This window comes from Lissotriton vulgaris, chromosome 4_1, assembly GCF_964263255.1.
Source record: "Lissotriton vulgaris chromosome 4_1, aLisVul1.2, whole genome shotgun sequence".
Taxonomy (NCBI): domain Eukaryota; kingdom Metazoa; phylum Chordata; class Amphibia; order Caudata; family Salamandridae; genus Lissotriton; species Lissotriton vulgaris.
The window spans coordinates 1101542072-1101559916 of record NC_141691.1 but is presented as its reverse complement, the minus strand read 5'-3'; the positions used below and the strand labels follow the sequence as shown (position 1 = coordinate 1101559916).

Genomic DNA, 17845 nt, shown 5'->3' with positions numbered 1-17845 from the left:
AAAGGCCAGACAAGACGGAGCACCAGGGCCCAATGGCATGCCACAAAAACTTTTTATATCGGACATAAACTAATGGGCTTGATTGTTAACAAACCTTTTTAACTATGCATTGAGAACTGCAACAATCCCAGACTCATGGCGGGGTGCAATAATTCAACCTATTTACAAATCCGGTTCGCATGCTGTTCCCAATAAATACAGGCTTATAGCCCTCTTGGACATTGAGGCAAAACACTATGCAGGGCTCCTTTTGGAGGATCTGAGGCTCTGGGCAAAAGATCATAACCGAGTGCCAATGAACCAAACCGGATTCACTGCCAACTCGGGGACCATGACCAATTTATTAGCGGTGTCCTCCATTGCCGACAAAGCCCTCTCCACATCTAGGTTTGTGTTTTGTTGTTTCGTCGACTTCAAAGCTGCCTTTGATAGGGTCCCTAGGGAGGCCCTTTGGGAAAAGCTGAGGAAGTGGGGAATCCCAGACAAATTATTGAGTGCAATAATTGAACTGCACTCACGTACCTGGGTTCGAGTAAAGTTAGGGAACGGCACGCATCTCTCGCGAAAAATTCCAACAATGAGAGGCGTTAAGCAGGGATGCGTGCTGGCCCCTCTCCTTTTTAACCTATTTCTGGCCGACCTATCCAGCACCCTGGATGAGGTCAACAGTCACCCGCCAAAGATAGGGGGTACGGCATTAAGTAATCTCTTATATGCCGACGATCTGGTGCTGTTCAGCCTCACAAGGGTGGGGTTGCAAAGGCTCCTTGACACACTGCTGCAATACACGATCAAGAACAAACTAGAAGTAAACATGAAGAAAACCCAGGTAGTGAAGTTTGGGAGGAAGCGACATGTCGGAGGCTGGATGGTCATTTAACAACAATGGCCTCGCCACAGGCAAATCATACAAATACCTGGGGGTTCATTTAGATTCTAGGGGTAATTTCAAAAAGCAGCGTGACGAGATCGCAGTCAAAGCAATGACACTTGTGGTGTCATTGACTAAGCTCTCGAAAAATCTGTCAGGCCCCACCCTGTCACCCCTTCTGGAAGTCTTGAAAGCAAAAACAGGCCCCACTCTTTCATATGGCATAGGGATATTCAAGGGCAAACTGAACACCGCTCTAAATCAGTATACGACCAAAATTTACAAAAAAGTCCTTCACTTGCCATACTCTGCTTCTCCCTCACAGATTAGACTAGAGATGGGGCTACTGAATTATGACGCTTCCAGTATTGGGGTATTTCTTAACCTGTGTCATAAACTAAGACAATCTAACCCAGGCACACCAGAGGCCTTAGTCTGGCAAGAAATAAGTGTGAAAAACCCAGGAGGTACATTTGGCCGTCTTTTTAAGGACTACATTCAACAAATGTCAGCAGACGGCCTCTGGGCCCTTAACCCCAGTCAGTCAGCTTTTAAGCTCGCTATTAAAAAAAGTGTAAGAACGCTATCACTTATCAGTGACAAAGCACTGTTTGCAAAACGAAGCCATTCATGGGCAGTTATTAATTCTTATATTCGCCTAACCCCTGCTTCCTACCTCTCCAGCCCTTACTCACTGTACCTAAAATGCAGTTTCACAGCAATTAGAATGGGCGACTGGCGATTCTTGCATAATTTACCCGCCTGGCGCCGTACTGAGGAGGATACATTATGTAGAGGGTGCGGCGAAGCAGCAGAAACGCTACTGCACGTGGTTTGCATCTGCCCAGCTTTTGGTCTCCAACGCAGGTTTAAGCTGAGGGGGGAATGGAATCGGCTGGGTGTTCGGTCCTGTAGGCAAGCCATTATTGCGGCGTTGAGCCCAGACAACACAGATCTAAACATCAGACTGACAAACCTTATCCAGCAGGCATATCGCAATTTTAAACAAAAGTGACCAGCGACAGCTTCCCCTAACCCGTTTTTTTTTTTTTTTAACGCTTTTAAAACAAATAATCCTAAAATTATTAGGTAATTAGAGACAAGAAAAGCTAAACAGCATTTTAGGACCATGATTTGTTTTATGTATGTATCATAGATTAGGGGACCAGTTTTAATGATATTTGCTACTAAGAGAGCAAGGAAGAAGATTATGCATATCTCTGCTGTGTATTTGACTGTCTGTACTGTTTTAATATTTGTAATCGACATGAATCGGAAATGTTTGCTTTTAAAGATATTTGTTTTATATCTAAATAAAGACATCTTGTTGTTGATGAACGAGTACATTTTTCGAGAACTGGGGAGGCGTGGGTGATTTGAGGGCTCAGGGGTGGACAGATGTAAAGGGAGGTGAGGATGACTTGAGGATTCAGGAGTAGGTGGAGCTAAAGGGAGGTGAGACAGATGTGAATGTTTGTGGGTGGTAGAGGTAAAGGGAGATGAGGGTGGCCTGAGGGCTCGGGGGAGGGCAGAGGTTAAGAGAGGGGAGGGTGACTTGAGGGCTTAGGGGTGGGTAGAGGTAGAGGTATAGGAAGACGAGGGTGGCGTTAGGACACAGGGAGGGTAGCGGTAAAGGGAGATAAGGGTGGTTTAAGGGCTTAGGGTGGCTAGAGGTAAAGGAAGGCAAGGGTGGCTTGAGGACAAAGGGGGGGGTAGAGGTAAAGGGACATTGGGGTGACTTGAGGGTTATGAGGAGAGTTGTGGTAAAGGGAGATAAGGGTGACTTTAGGTTTCAGGGGTGGGCAGAGGTAGAAGGAGCTGAAGGTGACTTGAGGTTTATAGGAAGGGTAGAGGTAAAGGGAGGTAAGGGTGACTTGAGGGTTTCGGGGTTTGCAGAGGTAAAGGGTTTTGAGAGAGACTTGAGGGTTTGGGCGGGCAGAGGTAGAGGGAGGTGAGGATGATGTTGACTTGAGGGTTCAGGGGTGAGTTCAGGATAAGGGAGGTGATGGTGACTAAAGGGCATGAGGTGGGTAAAGGGAGGTACGGGTGACTTGAAGGTTCGGAGTGGGTAGAGGGAAAGGTGACTTGAGGGCTCAGGGTGGGTAGAAGTTTAGGTAAGTTACAGTGAATTTAAGGTTCATGAGTGGATAGAGGTAAAGGGAGGTAAGGGTTATTTTAGAGGTTAGGGTTGAGTAGAGGTAAAGGTGAAAAAATAAACCTTTTGAAATCAACACATGATCAAGGATGAATACAATAGCGTCTAACTTGTAAAAGAGGTAACCAACAAATAAGTAAATCTGAAACTCTGGAAAACGTTAATTAAGCAGGAATACAGTGGAAAACATTAATTCAGAAGGAATTATTTTTTCAGCTTAATCATCGATTGAAGTGACAGGTGGCCGAAATAAATGTTTCGAAAGTCGGTCACGAGCCACAAAGTTTTGTTAGTTGTATGCGTTCAGCTCTTGAAAATACCAGGAAGGTGGAGTTTCAACTATATGGTTTTAAGTTGTTAGGTCTCGCCCTGGAATTCGCATCCGAAGGATGCGTCCAGGGTCAGACTTATAGCTGCCTGACACCGGGGAATGAGGGACAAGAAACTGTGACGAGCTTATCCTGGCTGGATTGAGCTGCGTGCACGCGCGTCAACATTCACGCATGCGCACATCACAGCCACACGCATACACAGCACTCACGCATGCGCACATACACACGCATACACAGGCACACCCCCGTCACCTACACGCATACACAGAGACCCCTCCACACACACCAGCCCCTCTCCTCTCGGCTCCACACACACGCACACGCATTTACACTTACACAGACACGCAGGCACCCAGACAGGCAACCCCCCCCTCACACACACGCATACACACAGACTCCAGGACACATACACACACACATGCACGCTCACACACATACACAGCCCGCCGCCGCGTGCGCGCGCGCACACAGATGCGCCCCCCCCCACCACCCCCCCCACACACAAGGCGAAGCCCCACTCACCGGCTTCCTCAGTGCAGCGGCTCCCACCGGCAGCAAGACTCTTCTTCGGCACCGGGGCGCAGGGTAGGCTCCTGCCTGCTCCGGTGCTCCAAACAATCGCGGCTCTTCCGTGGGAGGCGGGGTAGGCTCCCGCCCTCCTACTTCCGGTTGTCCCGCCCGGCCTGCCTGACTTCCTGGATTTAGAATAAGCCCCCGCCCCCGTGTTCTGGGAAACTGCGTGTTTTTTAGGTCGGTTCGAGTTCCTGACGGTGAGGGAGAAGCAGAAGCAGCCTCGAATACAGATTTCCAGTGTTCGGCAGATTAAAGGCCCCCGGTGCATTGTTCGAATACCACGAGATTAGTTTCCAAGGAGACGGATGTCCGTTGCTATAGGCACCGGGGGCCAGGAATTAGGATTGTGGTTTTTTTTTTCATCTTGATCACGCAAACCGGTTGCTCACGCTCCACAATTTAAGCGTCCGTTTACAAAACCCGACAGGAAAGCTGAAGAGCGGATTGCTTCCTGGAATTTATTTTCCTCTCCCGCCACTCGTTTCCATGTACACAGCGTTTGGTATTAACCCCCCACCCCCCAACCAAAGTCGCTCCTCTTTCTTTTTTGTTGGGGCCGAATACCTGAGTGGGTCTGTACTTTTCAACAGTATTATGCGCACACATACCATTTTTGTAAACAAGTCCAACTGCCCTTGGAAAATCCTTTCCATCATACCCTACTGATCGCAAATCCGAGAGATTTCGGCTCTTAACCAAGGTATAAGCAGAGATTGTGGGTCCATATCTTCAGAATATGAGACCCATCGACATGCTTGAGCCGCAAGGACCGAAAGTGAATGCATATTGATTGTAAATACAGTTTATTAAAACTTACAATAAAATAATGCTCGTTACAATAAAAAACACAGTAAAAGAGCTATTTAGTCTCGTGTTAAGATCACATAGCAGACATCGTTCCCTGTTTAAACACAATGCTAATTCGATAGCATTATTGCTGAATCCGTGCTCAGTCAAGAGGAGCGTGCTAGGTGCATTGTTCCATGCCAATAAGAACATGAAGTAGAGTGCGGAAAAAGTGTGTGGTGCATGTTTTAAAATGAGCAGAAATAGGGCTGGGGCAGGAACAGGACTGATCATTAAATAGGGCTCAGAGACGACGAAAAGTGCATGTTATAACATCAGAAGTTAAACACATGAGAGCTGTTGGACCGTGGCCGTGGTTTGTAGAATAATGAAGTTGCTTGTTGGCGAGGAAAGGCATGAATAATGAAGAGAAAACTGAACCACCGTCATAAAAGGCCCAGAACCGTTATGCACTCGGAATACGGCAAACGTGGACAGTGACTTGGCGTGCGTGCTCTGCGGTGCCAGCGCGGTCAGGGCACAGTTATCAGGTACCCCTATTCTGTGATGCCAGCAAGGTCAATTTTGATTCAGCAAAGGTCATACATTTTGGGAATTTCCCAAAGCATAAGATCTTCTTGAAGTGAGGCTATAATACCTTCGTACATGTGCGGGTTCCGGCTGTTTCAAGAACACTCTCTTCTCGGACGGGGCAAGTGCAGATATGGCAAATATCTATCTTTGGGTAGTGGCAGAGCCGGCAAGCGGTCCCGCCGGCATTCCGGCTTCTCCAGGCCAGGAGATTGCATGCAGTGTGAAGAAGCTGCCTTATCGACAATTCAACAGTCTGAGTTTCGCCTTTAGACTAACAGTGAGTGCAGAGTGCGTGCAGAAACAGTGAGTGCAGAGTGCATGCAGAGTGAGTGCAGAGTGACAGTGAGTGCGGAGTGACAGTGAGTGCGGAGTGACAGTGAGTGCGGAGTGACAGTGAGTGCAGAGTGACAGTGAGTGCAGAGTGACAGTGAGTGCGGAGTGACAGTGAGTGCGGAGTGACAGTGAGTGCGGAGTGACAGTGAGTGCGGAGTGACAGTGAGTGCGGAGTGACAGTGAGTGCAGAGTGAGTGCAGAGTGACAGTGAGTGCGGAGTGACAGTGAGTGCGGAGTGACAGTGAGTGCGGAGTGACAGTGAGTGCGGAGTGACAGTGAGTGCGGAGTGACAGTGAGTGCAGAGTGAGTGCAGAGTGACAGTGAGTGCGGAGTGACAGTGAGTGCGGAGTGACAGTGAGTGCGGAGTGACAGTGAGTGCAGAGTGACAGTGAGTGCAGAGTGACAGTGAGTGCAGAGTGACAGTGAGTGCAGAGTGACAGTGAGTGCAGAGTGCGTGCAGAGTGACAGTGAGTGCAGAGTGCGTGCAGAGTGACAGTGAGTGCAGAGTGAGTGCAGAGTGAGTGCAGAGTGACAGTGAGTGCAGAGTGACAGTGAGTGCAGAGTGACAGTGAGTGCAGAGTGACAGTGAGTGCAGAGTGACAGTGAGTGCAGAGTGACAGTGAGTGCAGAGTGACAGTGAGTGCAGAGTGACAGTGAGTGCAGAGTGACAGTGAGTGCAGAGTGCGTGCAGAGTGACAGTGAGTGCAGAGTGCGTGCAGAGTGACAGTGAGTGCAGAGTGAGTGCAGAGTGACAGTGAGTGCAGAGTGACAGTGAGTGCAGAGTGCGTGCAGAAACAGTGAGTGCAGAGTGACAGTGAGTGCGGAGTGACAGTGAGTGCAGAGTGAGTGCAGAGTGACAGTGAGTGCGGAGTGACAGTGAGTGCAGAGTGACAGTGAGTGCAGAGTGACAGTGAGTGCAGAGTGACAGTGAGTGCAGAGTGACAGTGAGTGCAGAGTGACAGTGAGTGCAGAGTGACAGTGAGTGCAGAGTGACAGTGAGTGCAGAGTGACAGTGAGTGCAGAGTGACAGTGAGTGCAGAGTGACAGTGAGTGCAGAGTGACAGTGAGTGCAGAGTGACAGTGAGTGCAGAGTGACAGTGAGTGCAGAGTGACAGTGAGTGCAGAGTGCGTGCAGAGTGACAGTGAGTGCAGAGTGCGTGCAGAGTGACAGTGAGTGCAGAGTGAGTGCAGAGTGACAGTGAGTGCAGAGTGACAGTGAGTGCAGAGTGCGTGCAGAAACAGTGAGTGCAGAGTGACAGTGAGTGCGGAGTGACAGTGAGTGCAGAGTGAGTGCAGAGTGACAGTGAGTGCGGAGTGACAGTGAGTGCAGAGTGACAGTGAGTGCAGAGTGACAGTGAGTGCAGAGTGACAGTGAGTGCAGAGTGACAGTGAGTGCAGAGTGCGTGCAGAGTGACAGTGAGTGCAGAGTGACAGTGAGTGCAGAGTGACAGTGAGTGCAGAGTGACAGTGAGTGCAGAGTGACAGTGAGTGCAGAGTGACAGTGAGTGCAGAGTGACAGTGAGTGCAGAGTGAGTGCAGAGTGACAGTGAGTGCGGAGTGACAGTGAGTGCGGAGTGACAGTGAGTGCGGAGTGACAGTGAGTGCGGAGTGACAGTGAGTGCTGAGTGACAGTGAGTGCGGAGTGACAGTGAGTGCGGAGTGACAGTGAGTGCGGAGTGACAGTGAGTGCGGAGTGACAGTGAGTGCAGAGTGAGTGCAGAGTGACAGTGAGTGCGGAGTGACAGTGAGTGCGGAGTGACAGTGAGTGCGGAGTGACAGTGAGTGCAGAGTGACAGTGAGTGCAGAGTGACAGTGAGTGCAGAGTGCGTGCAGAGTGACAGTGAGTGCAGAGTGACAGTGAGTGCAGAGTGACAGTGAGTGCAGAGTGACAGTGAGTGCGGAGTGACAGTGAGTGCGGAGTGACAGTGAGTGCGGAGTGACAGTGAGTGCGGAGTGACAGTGAGTGCAGAGTGAGTGCAGAGTGACAGTGAGTGCGGAGTGACAGTGAGTGCGGAGTGACAGTGAGTGCGGAGTGACAGTGAGTGCAGAGTGACAGTGAGTGCAGAGTGACAGTGAGTGCAGAGTGCGTGCAGAGTGACAGTGAGTGCAGAGTGACAGTGAGTGCAGAGTGACAGTGAGTGCAGAGTGACAGTGAGTGCAGAGTGACAGTGAGTGCAGAGTGACAGTGAGTGCAGAGTGCGTGCAGAGTGACAGTGAGTGCAGAGTGCGTGCAGAGTGACAGTGAGTGCAGAGTGAGTGCAGAGTGAGTGCAGAGTGACAGTGAGTGCAGAGTGACAGTGAGTGCAGAGTGACAGTGAGTGCAGAGTGACAGTGAGTGCAGAGTGACAGTGAGTGCAGAGTGACAGTGAGTGCAGAGTGAGAGTGAGTGCAGAGTGACAGTGAGTGCAGAGTGCGTGCAGAGTGACAGTGAGTGCAGAGTGCGTGCAGAGTGACAGTGAGTGCAGAGTGAGTGCAGAGTGAGTGCAGAGTGACAGTGAGTGCAGAGTGACAGTGAGTGCAGAGTGCGTGCAGAAACAGTGAGTGCAGAGTGACAGTGAGTGCGGAGTGACAGTGAGTGCAGAGTGAGTGCAGAGTGACAGTGAGTGCGGAGTGACAGTGAGTGCAGAGTGACAGTGAGTGCAGAGTGACAGTGAGTGCAGAGTGACAGTGAGTGCAGAGTGACAGTGAGTGCAGAGTGACAGTGAGTGCGGAGTGACAGTGAGTGCAGAGTGAGTGCAGAGTGACAGTGAGTGCGGAGTGACAGTGAGTGCAGAGTGACAGTGAGTGCAGAGTGACAGTGAGTGCAGAGTGACAGTGAGTGCAGAGTGACAGTGAGTGCAGAGTGACAGTGAGTGCAGAGTGCGTGCAGAGTGACAGTAAGTGCAGAGTGACAGTGAGTGCAGAGTGACAGTGAGTGCAGAGTGACAGTGAGTGCAGAGTGACAGTGAGTGCAGAGTGACAGTGAGTGCAGAGTGAGTGCAGAGTGACAGTGAGTGCAGAGTGAGTGCAGAGTGACAGTGAGTGCAGAGTGAGTGCAGAGTGACAGTGAGTGCAGAGTGCGTGCAGAGTGACAGTGAGTGCAGAGTGACAGTGAGTGCAGAGTGACAGTGAGTACAGTCACTCAGCACCACCACATTATCACTCAGAACCACCACAGCATCACTCAGAACCACCACAGCACCACTCAGCACCACCACAGCATCACTCAGCACCACCACAGCACCACCATAGCACCACTCAGCACCACCACAGCATCACCACAGCCCCATTCAGCACCACCACAGCATCACTCAGCACCACCACAGCACAAATATGTTCTCTCAATGTTTCAAGCTTTATTACAAATGTCACAAAAAGATGTTAATATTTCACTTCTGTTCTTGGATTTTGTTACAATAAAATACACTGAACATAATCTTCACAAAAGTTATTTACAAAAGTTTAAGCTATTGCCATTATAAATTACAATCACTTTTATTAAGTATTAAAAAAAATTAAAAGCCATTGTTATTTGTAATATCAATACATCTAAGTCACGTAAATACAAATGTTGCATTACAAATGCTATAGGTGTCACATTTGCGAAAGTTATAACTATTGGCATTGTAAATGACAAAGCTATTAATTTAGCTATTTTCAAAACCAACACATAAATGAAGATTTGGTGAATTTCCATTAAAATATTTGACTTTTTTACTAAGATATTATTATACTGTTTTATGCAAACAAAATTTAGATACTGCATAAATAACTTTAATAAAACATATTTTAAATGTAGCTTTTTATGTAAAAAAAAACTATAGCATAAAGCAAAAAACAATTGCCATTTACAATGCTAATAGCTCAAACTTAAATAATGCGAGACCTATTGCATTGCAAATGCTTGTTTTGCAAGCAAAAGCAAAACAAAAAAATGGTACCATAATCAAAGTACAAGCAGCACGGAACAATACTAATCAAGAAATCTACATGTACGTGGTCCATGCTCCATGGCAGAAAAACACACGGAGAGGGAGTGAAGCAGACATGCGCTGATAGGCAGAGGCGTAACACAGGCCCCCGCAGCCCCCGAGCTGCTGGGGGCCCGAGCTGCTGGGGACCCCCTCAGCAAAGTACTGAGGCCCGAGAGCTCCAGATGAAATCCGGAGCGGTGGCCCCGGATTTATTGAGAGAGCAATCCATGCCAATTACTAGCCTGCTTGAAAATAAGCGACTGAAAAAGGGGCTTTTAGCAGCGTTTTGTTTAGTAGCAGAGCAGCTTCGCTTAGTTAAGAACATGGGAAGGTAGCAGGGTGGGTTGAGCTCGCACTGAAGACGGCCAAGAAGAGCCCTCCAGAATGATGTAGAGAGAAGTGGAGCTGGGAGGGGAGAAGTATCCAACAGTAAAGGAGCAGAGGTCTTAGAGAAAGAAGCAAAATGCAAGTGCAAGGAACTGATCTAAGGAGGCCTGGGGTTCACAAACATGAGAAGGAATAAATGTCCAGTCCCTCTTGAGGTCAGAGGTAAAGATTCACACGTTTGCAGGACTGGCCCAGATTCCACTTGATACAAAACTGAGGCCAGAAAGTCAAGGGGCACTTTCAGGACCTGACGGGGCAGGGGCACTTTCAGGAGCTGGCAGAGATAGACATGTACAGGCAGGGGTTGTCAGGAGAAGGCAGGGACAGACAGGAGAAGGCAGAGGCAGACAGGAGAAGGCAGGGGCAGACAGGAGCAGGCAAGAGGAGGCAGGGGTGGCAGGGGCAGACTGGAGCAGGCAGGGGCAGACTGGAGCAGGCAGAGGCAGACAGTAGCAGGCCAGGCTTGACAGGAGCTGGCAGGGGCAGACAGGAGCAGGCAGGGTCTGACAGGAACAGGCAGGGGTAGACAGGAGCAGGCATGGTCTGACAAGGTCAGACAGAGGCTGGGGCAGACGGGAGCAGGCAGGACCTGACAGGAGGATGCAGGGGCAGACAGGAATAGGCAGGGGCAGGCAGGGACTGACAGGAGCAGGCAGGGTCAGAGAGGAGTGGAGCGGGCATGGTCTGACAAGGTCAGACACGGACAGGCAGACAGAGGCAGGGACAGGTGGGAGCAGGCAGGACCTGACAGGAGGATTTTTGGCAGACATGAGGAGGCAGGGACAGACAGGAGCAGGCAGGGGCAGACAGTAGCAGGCAGGGCCTGCCAGGAGCAGGCAGGGACAGACAGGAGCAGACACGGCCTAACAGGAGCAGGCACGGGCAGACAGAAGCAGGCAGGGCCTGACAAGAGCAGGCAGGGGCAGACAGGAGCAGTCAGGATCTGACAGGAGGAGGCAGGGGCAGACAGGAACAGGCAGGAGCAGACAGGACCTAACAGGAGATGGGGCAGATAGGAGCAGGCAGGGGCAGAGAGTAGCATGCGGGCCTAACAAGAGCAGGCAAGGGCAGACAGGAGCTGGCAGGGCAGGCATGGTCTGACAGGAGCAGGCAGGGGCAGGCAGGGGCAGACAGGAGCAGGCAGGGGCAGACAGGAGCAGGCAGGGGCAGACAGGAGCAGGCAGGGGCAGACAGGAGCAGGTGTGTACAGACTGGAGCAGACACAGCCTAACAGGAGCAGGCACTGGCAGACAGAAGCAGGCAGGGCCGGACAAGAGCAGGCAGGGGCAGACAGGAGCAGTCAGGATCTGACAGGGGCAGGCAGGAACAGGCAGGGCCTGACACAAGCAGGCAGGGGCCGACAGGAGCAGATAGGGGCAGATAGCACCAGGCAGGGGCAGACAGGACCTGACAGGAGCAGGGACAGACAGGAGCAGGCAGGGGCAGATAGTAGCATGCGGGCCTAACAAGAACAGGCGAGGACAGACAGGAATCTGGCAGGGCAGGCAGGGTCTGACAGGAGCAGGCAGGGGCAGACAGTAGCAGGCAGGCCCTGACAAGAGCAGGCAGGAACAGACACGAGCAGGCAGGGACAGACACGAGCAGGCAGGGGCAGACAGGAGAAGACAGGGCCTGGCAGGAGCAGGCAGGGGCAGACAGGAGCAGGCAGGGGCAAGCAGGTTCCGACAGGAGCAGGCAGGGGCAGACAGTAGCGGGCAGGGCCTAACAAGAGCAGACAGGAGCATGTGGTACATGCAGAGTCTGACCGGGGCAGGTGGGGCAGGCAGGAGCAGACAGTAGCAGGCAGGGCCTAACAAGAGCAGACAAGGCCAGGTGGGACAAGCAGAGTCTGACCGGGGCAGGCAGGGCCCGAAAGGAGCAGGCAGGGGCAGACAGGAGCATTCAGGATCTGACAGGAGCAGGCAGGGTCAAGCAGGGGCAGACAGGAGCAGTCAGGGATTCACATGAGCAGGCAGGGGCAAGCAGCTTCTGACAGAAGCAGGCAGGGGCAGACAGTAGCAGGCAGGGCGTAACAAGATCAGACAGGAGCAAGTGGGACTGGAAAAGTCTGAACGGGGCAGGCAGGGCAGATAGGAGCAGGCAGCACGGGCAGGGTCTGACAGGAACAGGCGGGGCAGGCAGGAGCAGTCAGGATCTAACAGGAGCAGGCAGGTGCAGACAGGAGCAGGCAGGAAAAGGGAGGAGTAGGCAGGGGCAGACAGGAGCAGTCTGGATCTGACAGGAGCAGGCAGGTGCAGCTTGTTCCACACAGGAGACAGTTAGCCAGACAAGGGCTTCACACAGGCCGCAGGGCTGAGATCTGGGTACTGGCATCTGCCTTCAGTGATAGATCTAACTTCTGGGCCATGCTTGCAGGGGGCTGTGGAGCTTTCCAGGAACTCTGAAGTATTTCCAGCCAAACTGCAAATCCAGTTGAGAAAGGTATAAATATTGTTTTCTCCCGCGAATGGAAAAGTAGTGTTTCAGTTAACTGATCCAGAATGGTGAGAGAGATTGGACTGAAGTTATTAATATTCAGATGGTGCAGCAGGAGGGGAGGGGATTCACAATGGAAATTTTCCAGGCAGTGAGGAAGGTGCCCTGTCCTAAAGGAAGACTCAACAATTCCAACAAGGGGGTCTTGAGAAGCAGAAACAGAACTCCTTTATCTTCTCCGGGCAGAATCTGGAGGGTATCCTGTGGGCACAGCCTGCAAGGGAGGCATCAAGGTTGGTTGCATCAACAGGTGCACAGGAGGTACGGTATCAAGGTTGGTTGCATCAAAAGGTGCAAAGGAGGTACAGGTGGTAAGATCTTAAAGAAAGGTTGTTGGGTGTAGGCATTATTTCAGTCCAGATGTTTTCAAATATTTCTTTAATCTTAAAAAGAAAGTGCCAGACCTTTGCAAAGATGGTGAGAATTTTAGAGAGTACCTGAACACATATTGGGAGATTGTAATCCCTCTAATAAATTAAATGTCTCTTTTGAGAGGTTCAGAGCTGGAGAGAAGCAATCTAAAAAGCACTTGGGAGAGTCTCTCTGCCAGAAATAAGTGACGAGAGACAATTATGAAGGCCTAGTAAGGGAGCAGCAGAATGAATAGCTTGTTCAATTAATGCAAATTCACAGAGTCCACGTCATGTGGACATGTAAGAGCTGCGCCATCAGGAGACTCCAGCCATAAACTGAGGTCTCCCAGGACCATCAGGAGACTCCAGCTATAACCTGAGGTCTCCCAGGACCACCAGGAGACTACAGCCACAACCTGCGGTCTCACAGGACCATCAAAAAACTCCAGCCATAACCTAAGGTCTCTCAGGACCATCAGGAGACTCCAGCCATTACCTGAGGTCTCCCAAGACCATCAAGAGACTAGAGCCACAACCTGCGGTCTCACAGGACCATCAGGAGACTCCAGCCATAACCTGAGGTCTCTCAGGACCATCAGGAGACTCAAGCCCTTAACTGAGGTCTCCCAAGACCATCAAGAGACTAGAGCCACAACCTGCGGTCTCACAGGACCATCAGGAGACTCCAGCCATAACCTGAGGTCTCCCAGGACCATCAGGAGACTTCAGCCGCAACCTGAGGTCTCCCAGGACCACCAGGAGACTCCAGATATAAGCTGAGGTATCCCAGGACTATCAGGAGACTCCAACCATAAACTGGGGTCTCTAAAGACCATCAGGAGACTCCAGCCATAGCCGGAGGTCTCCCAGGACAGTCAGAACTCTCCAGCCATGAGGTGAGGTCTCACAGGACCAGGAGATGTCCTTTCTGGAGGCCAGAATAGAACGTTCCTCCACTCCACTAAGGAGGAAAGGGCAGATGGGTGGTTCTAGCCAGTGGCAAACAAGGTGGAGGTTAAGATGAAAATTCAGACCCCGACATAGCCATATCAGAACTGGTTTGTAAAGACCCGGGCATATTTGTGAGAGTCTTGTGGCAGTGGCATAACAAGGACCCCGCTGCCTAAGCAGTGCAGAGAACCCGCGCTCCAAGGGTCCCCTTCAGGTCAGTGACCCGGCCTAAAAGCTCCTGAGTGAGGCCGGAGGGGGGCCCCTCCATGTACTTTGCAGGGGGGCCCCCTCATGTTTCGTCACGCCACTGCTGATAGGCGCTCACTGGTGAAAAAGAAGAACATAAGAATGACAATTAAGCTAACCAGGGGTAAGTAATAGGTGGGCTAAAACTCCCTATTTAGAGTTTTTTTTTGGACAGATAAGTGATCGTTACAAGCGACAGCACTGCACGCTGCCACGGCCGAAAACTACAAACAACTGGCTATAAGTCAAAATGTTTGTGCAATGCATTCTGAGAGAATGAAGATGCTGGCTCCTTAAAGAGCAATGCATATTTTTCAACCTGATGCACGTTTGTCCTGACTGGTTTATTTCCCTTAATTTTCTGTCTGCTACAGAGGCATTAATATGGGTTTAGAGAATGATCCAAGTGCTGTGGCACATTTTTCAGCCAGATGCAGTAATGCTATCTTTGTACTTCATAAAACTGGGAAGTCCAAGAAAAATATGAAATGCTGATCCAAACATACTATGAAGTTAACACCTACCCTTGGAATGTTGCTGTGTCTACCTCCAATTTAAGGATGATATGATAACTGGTTAAAAAAAGAACAAGTGTTCTACGTTCCCCATATGCTGGTGGAAATATTCTAGATTTATGACCATAAGTGAGGATACTACAATGCAGGTCTAATCTTATTATATGGACTAATGAAGCCACTGTACAACTGCACATTTTACATCATCCTATAAAGACACTGCATCATCACATTACAAATACATCTATATTAAACGATATGCTAACACATTTTCAGACGTTGATACAATATTGGCATCCATTACGGGGTAATATGCAGATATTATGGGGTACAGAGTAATCTAAACCTAGAAAGCTGGATTAATGTTTGTAACTGCTTATGTATCTTACTCACCACAAATTGCCCATTCAACGCCTCTTATCCAATCCTCATGACCCTGGAGTACTTGCACTTTCTGAAACTACAAAGAAAATTACTATTATAATCAAAAAATTTAAGAACTCTTTTTCAGCAACCATTTCATTTGCATAACAGGTTAATGTAGTTACATTGAAGTTGTAATTATCCACACTAGTTTATAAACATTGTTAATTAATAGACCTGCACTGCTAAGAAGAGGGTTTCCATACTTCACAAATCTCATTTTAAATATAATCAAAGTACATGGAAATCATGTTCCTCTTTTTTTAAAGACAAAAGCTCAAGAACTGATTGTCCACCATCATATGGACAATAAAATGTTCAGTTTAATATTCAAAAGAACAAAGTAAAGTACAAGCAAGAAAAAAGACAAAATCAGTACAGGAGAAATAACACAACATGTGCAAAGAGGGCCTTTGTGTTAAAAGGACAACACTGAATTCAAAGAAAACAAATATTTGCAAAGTTAACAGGCCTGGCTATTTTAGAAGTTAAAATGCTTCTTATGGTTTACATTTTCACAATCACTTAAACGTCTTGACTGCATGGCTACAATTGTACCATCATGCATTAATAGTTAGCTCATTTTCAGATATTCACCATCATTCAGTAATCCCAGTGATGTTCATATTTAACTTATCACTCAGTAACCTTTAGTGCACCTTCTGATTTTGTTGTATTCTATATAGGTACCCTAATATAGGCTCAGGTAACATTGTAACCCTTTACCTATATTCTTCTCTACATTACATACATAACGGTTCTTAGGGACTGACCTTTTACCTAGATACAACACTGCATTCAGATCGAGGGATATTCCCTGATAAAAACCTTATACATTATGCATGAGGATTCTTGGAAGTACAGCAGGGCTAACATCTCCTGTATAATATGTATGTACAAAGTTCATTCCCGATGTCATCCTAAATCCGACAAAGTAATATCAATCAGTGACATTTGTAAAGCGCGCTACATACCCGTAGGGTCTCAAGGCGCTGGGGGGGGGGGGGGGGGGGGTGCCGCTACTGCTCGAACAGCCAGGTCTTCAGCTTCTTCCTGAAGGAGAGGTGGTCTTGGGTCAGGCGCAGGTCGGTCGGGAGGGAGTTCCAGGTCTTGGCGGCCAGGTAGGAGAAGGACCTTCCTCCTGTAGTCGCTCTTCGGATGCGGGGGACGGCGGCGAGGGCGTGGTTGGCTGATCGGAGGTGGCGTTTGGGAGCGTAGAAGTTGACTCGGCTGTTGAGGTAGCTCGGGCCTTGGTCGTGTAGGGCTTTGTGTGCGTGGGTGAGGAGGCGGAAGGTGACTCTCTTGCTGACGGGGAGCCAGTGGAGGTCTCTCAGATGTCCGGAGATGTGGCTGGTTCGTGGGATGTCGAGGATGAGTCTGGCTGAGGCGTTTTGGATCCGCTGGAGTCTCTTCTGGAGCTTGGCGGTGGTGCCGGCGTAGAGGGCGTTGCCGTAGTCCAGTCGGCTGGTGACGAGGGCCGTGGCAGACCGTGTCGAAAGCCGCGGAGAGGTCTAGGAGGATGAGGGCCGCTGTTTCTCCATTGTCCATCAGGGCCCGGATGTCATCGGTGGCGGCGATGAGGGCGGTCTCGGTGCTGTGATTGGCTCGGAAGCCGGACTGTGAGGGGTCGAGGGATCCGTTCGTCTCGAGGAAGGCGGCCATCTGCTTGTTGACGGTCTTCTCGATGACTTTGGCTGGAAACGGGAGAAGCGAGATGGGGCGGTAATTCTTGAGGTCGGTGGGGTCCGCTGTTGGTTTCTTGAGTAGAGCGCTGAGTTCGGAGTGCTTCCAGCTCTTCGGGAAGGTGGCAGTGTTGAAGGATGTGTTGATGATGTCTCGCAGGTGGGGTGCGATGACAGCGTCGGCCTTGTTGAAGACGTGGTGAGGGCAGGGGTCGGTCGGTGATCCGGAGTGGATGGAGTTCATTGTGCGGATGGTGTCTTCGGTGCTGATCGGGGTCCAGGCGTGGAGGGTGGTGGTGGGGGGTGGTTGTTCGGTCATGGTGTGCGTTGGTTGGTTGTCGAAGCTGCTGTGTATGTCTGTGATCTTGTTGTGGAAGTATGAGGCGAGGGAGTTGCAGAGGTCTTGCGATGGGGTGATGTCGTTGTTTCCTGCGCTGGGGTTGGACAGCTCTTTCACGATGTTGAAGAGTTCCTTGCAGTTGTGTGCGTTGTTGTCCAACCGGTCCTTGAATGCTGTTTTCTTGGCGGCGCGGATCAGCTGGTGGTGCTTCCGGGTGGCAAGCTTGAGGGAGGTCCTGTTGTCCGGTGTCGGTTCCCTTTTCCAGACTTTCTCGAGGGCTCGGCAGTTCTTCTTGGAGCTCTTGAGTTCGTCGTTGAACCATGGGGCCTTCTTGCTGCCGGGTCTGCTGGGCGGGGTCCTCAGTGGGGCGAGCAAGGTAGAAACCCCTGGGAGACCTTTAGGTGTATATATAAATCACATCTTGCTAAGATAGGCAGAAGAGACCAGGAATTCCCGGTAGACACACGAACCAGAGACGTTGAGGTTCCTGCATGCAGATACTCCAACTCGCAGTGGGCTTAACATCCATTGCGGGGTGTCCAACCCGAGACCAAGACGGAGTCCCAGTCTCTCAATCCAAATGGGGTTGACTTTATCCTAGAGGGATTCTTGGCTCAACACCTACACACATGCTAGATACACTTAGGTACATCTAGACAGGAAGGCATCATAGGAGTATGCACTTTAATTATCATGAATGTTCTATACCCGTATGTATTCATGATTATTGCAAGATGGTAGAACTCGAGCATCGATAAGCTGTTCCTGTTGCTCTTCAAACGAGGACTGACAATGCTTTGTGGCTGGGACCACAGTTGTCGGCTTCGGCACCCTGGACACCTTCTTGGGCACGTC

At 50.2% G+C, this 17845-nt stretch overlaps 1 protein-coding gene across 6 annotated transcripts in view; it reads right to left on the bottom strand.

Annotated features, from left to right (window-relative positions):
• Positions 1-17845, bottom strand: part of ELP2 (elongator acetyltransferase complex subunit 2) — a 1268509-nt gene that overhangs the window by 809045 nt on the left and 441619 nt on the right. For all 6 annotated transcript variants that reach the window (XM_086965323.1, XM_086965328.1, XM_086965324.1 and 3 more), the window contains exon 8: positions 14939-15005. In XM_086965323.1, the coding sequence (XP_086821449.1) occupies positions 14939-15005 (67 nt within the window). The remainder of the gene's footprint in view (positions 1-14938; positions 15006-17845) is intronic.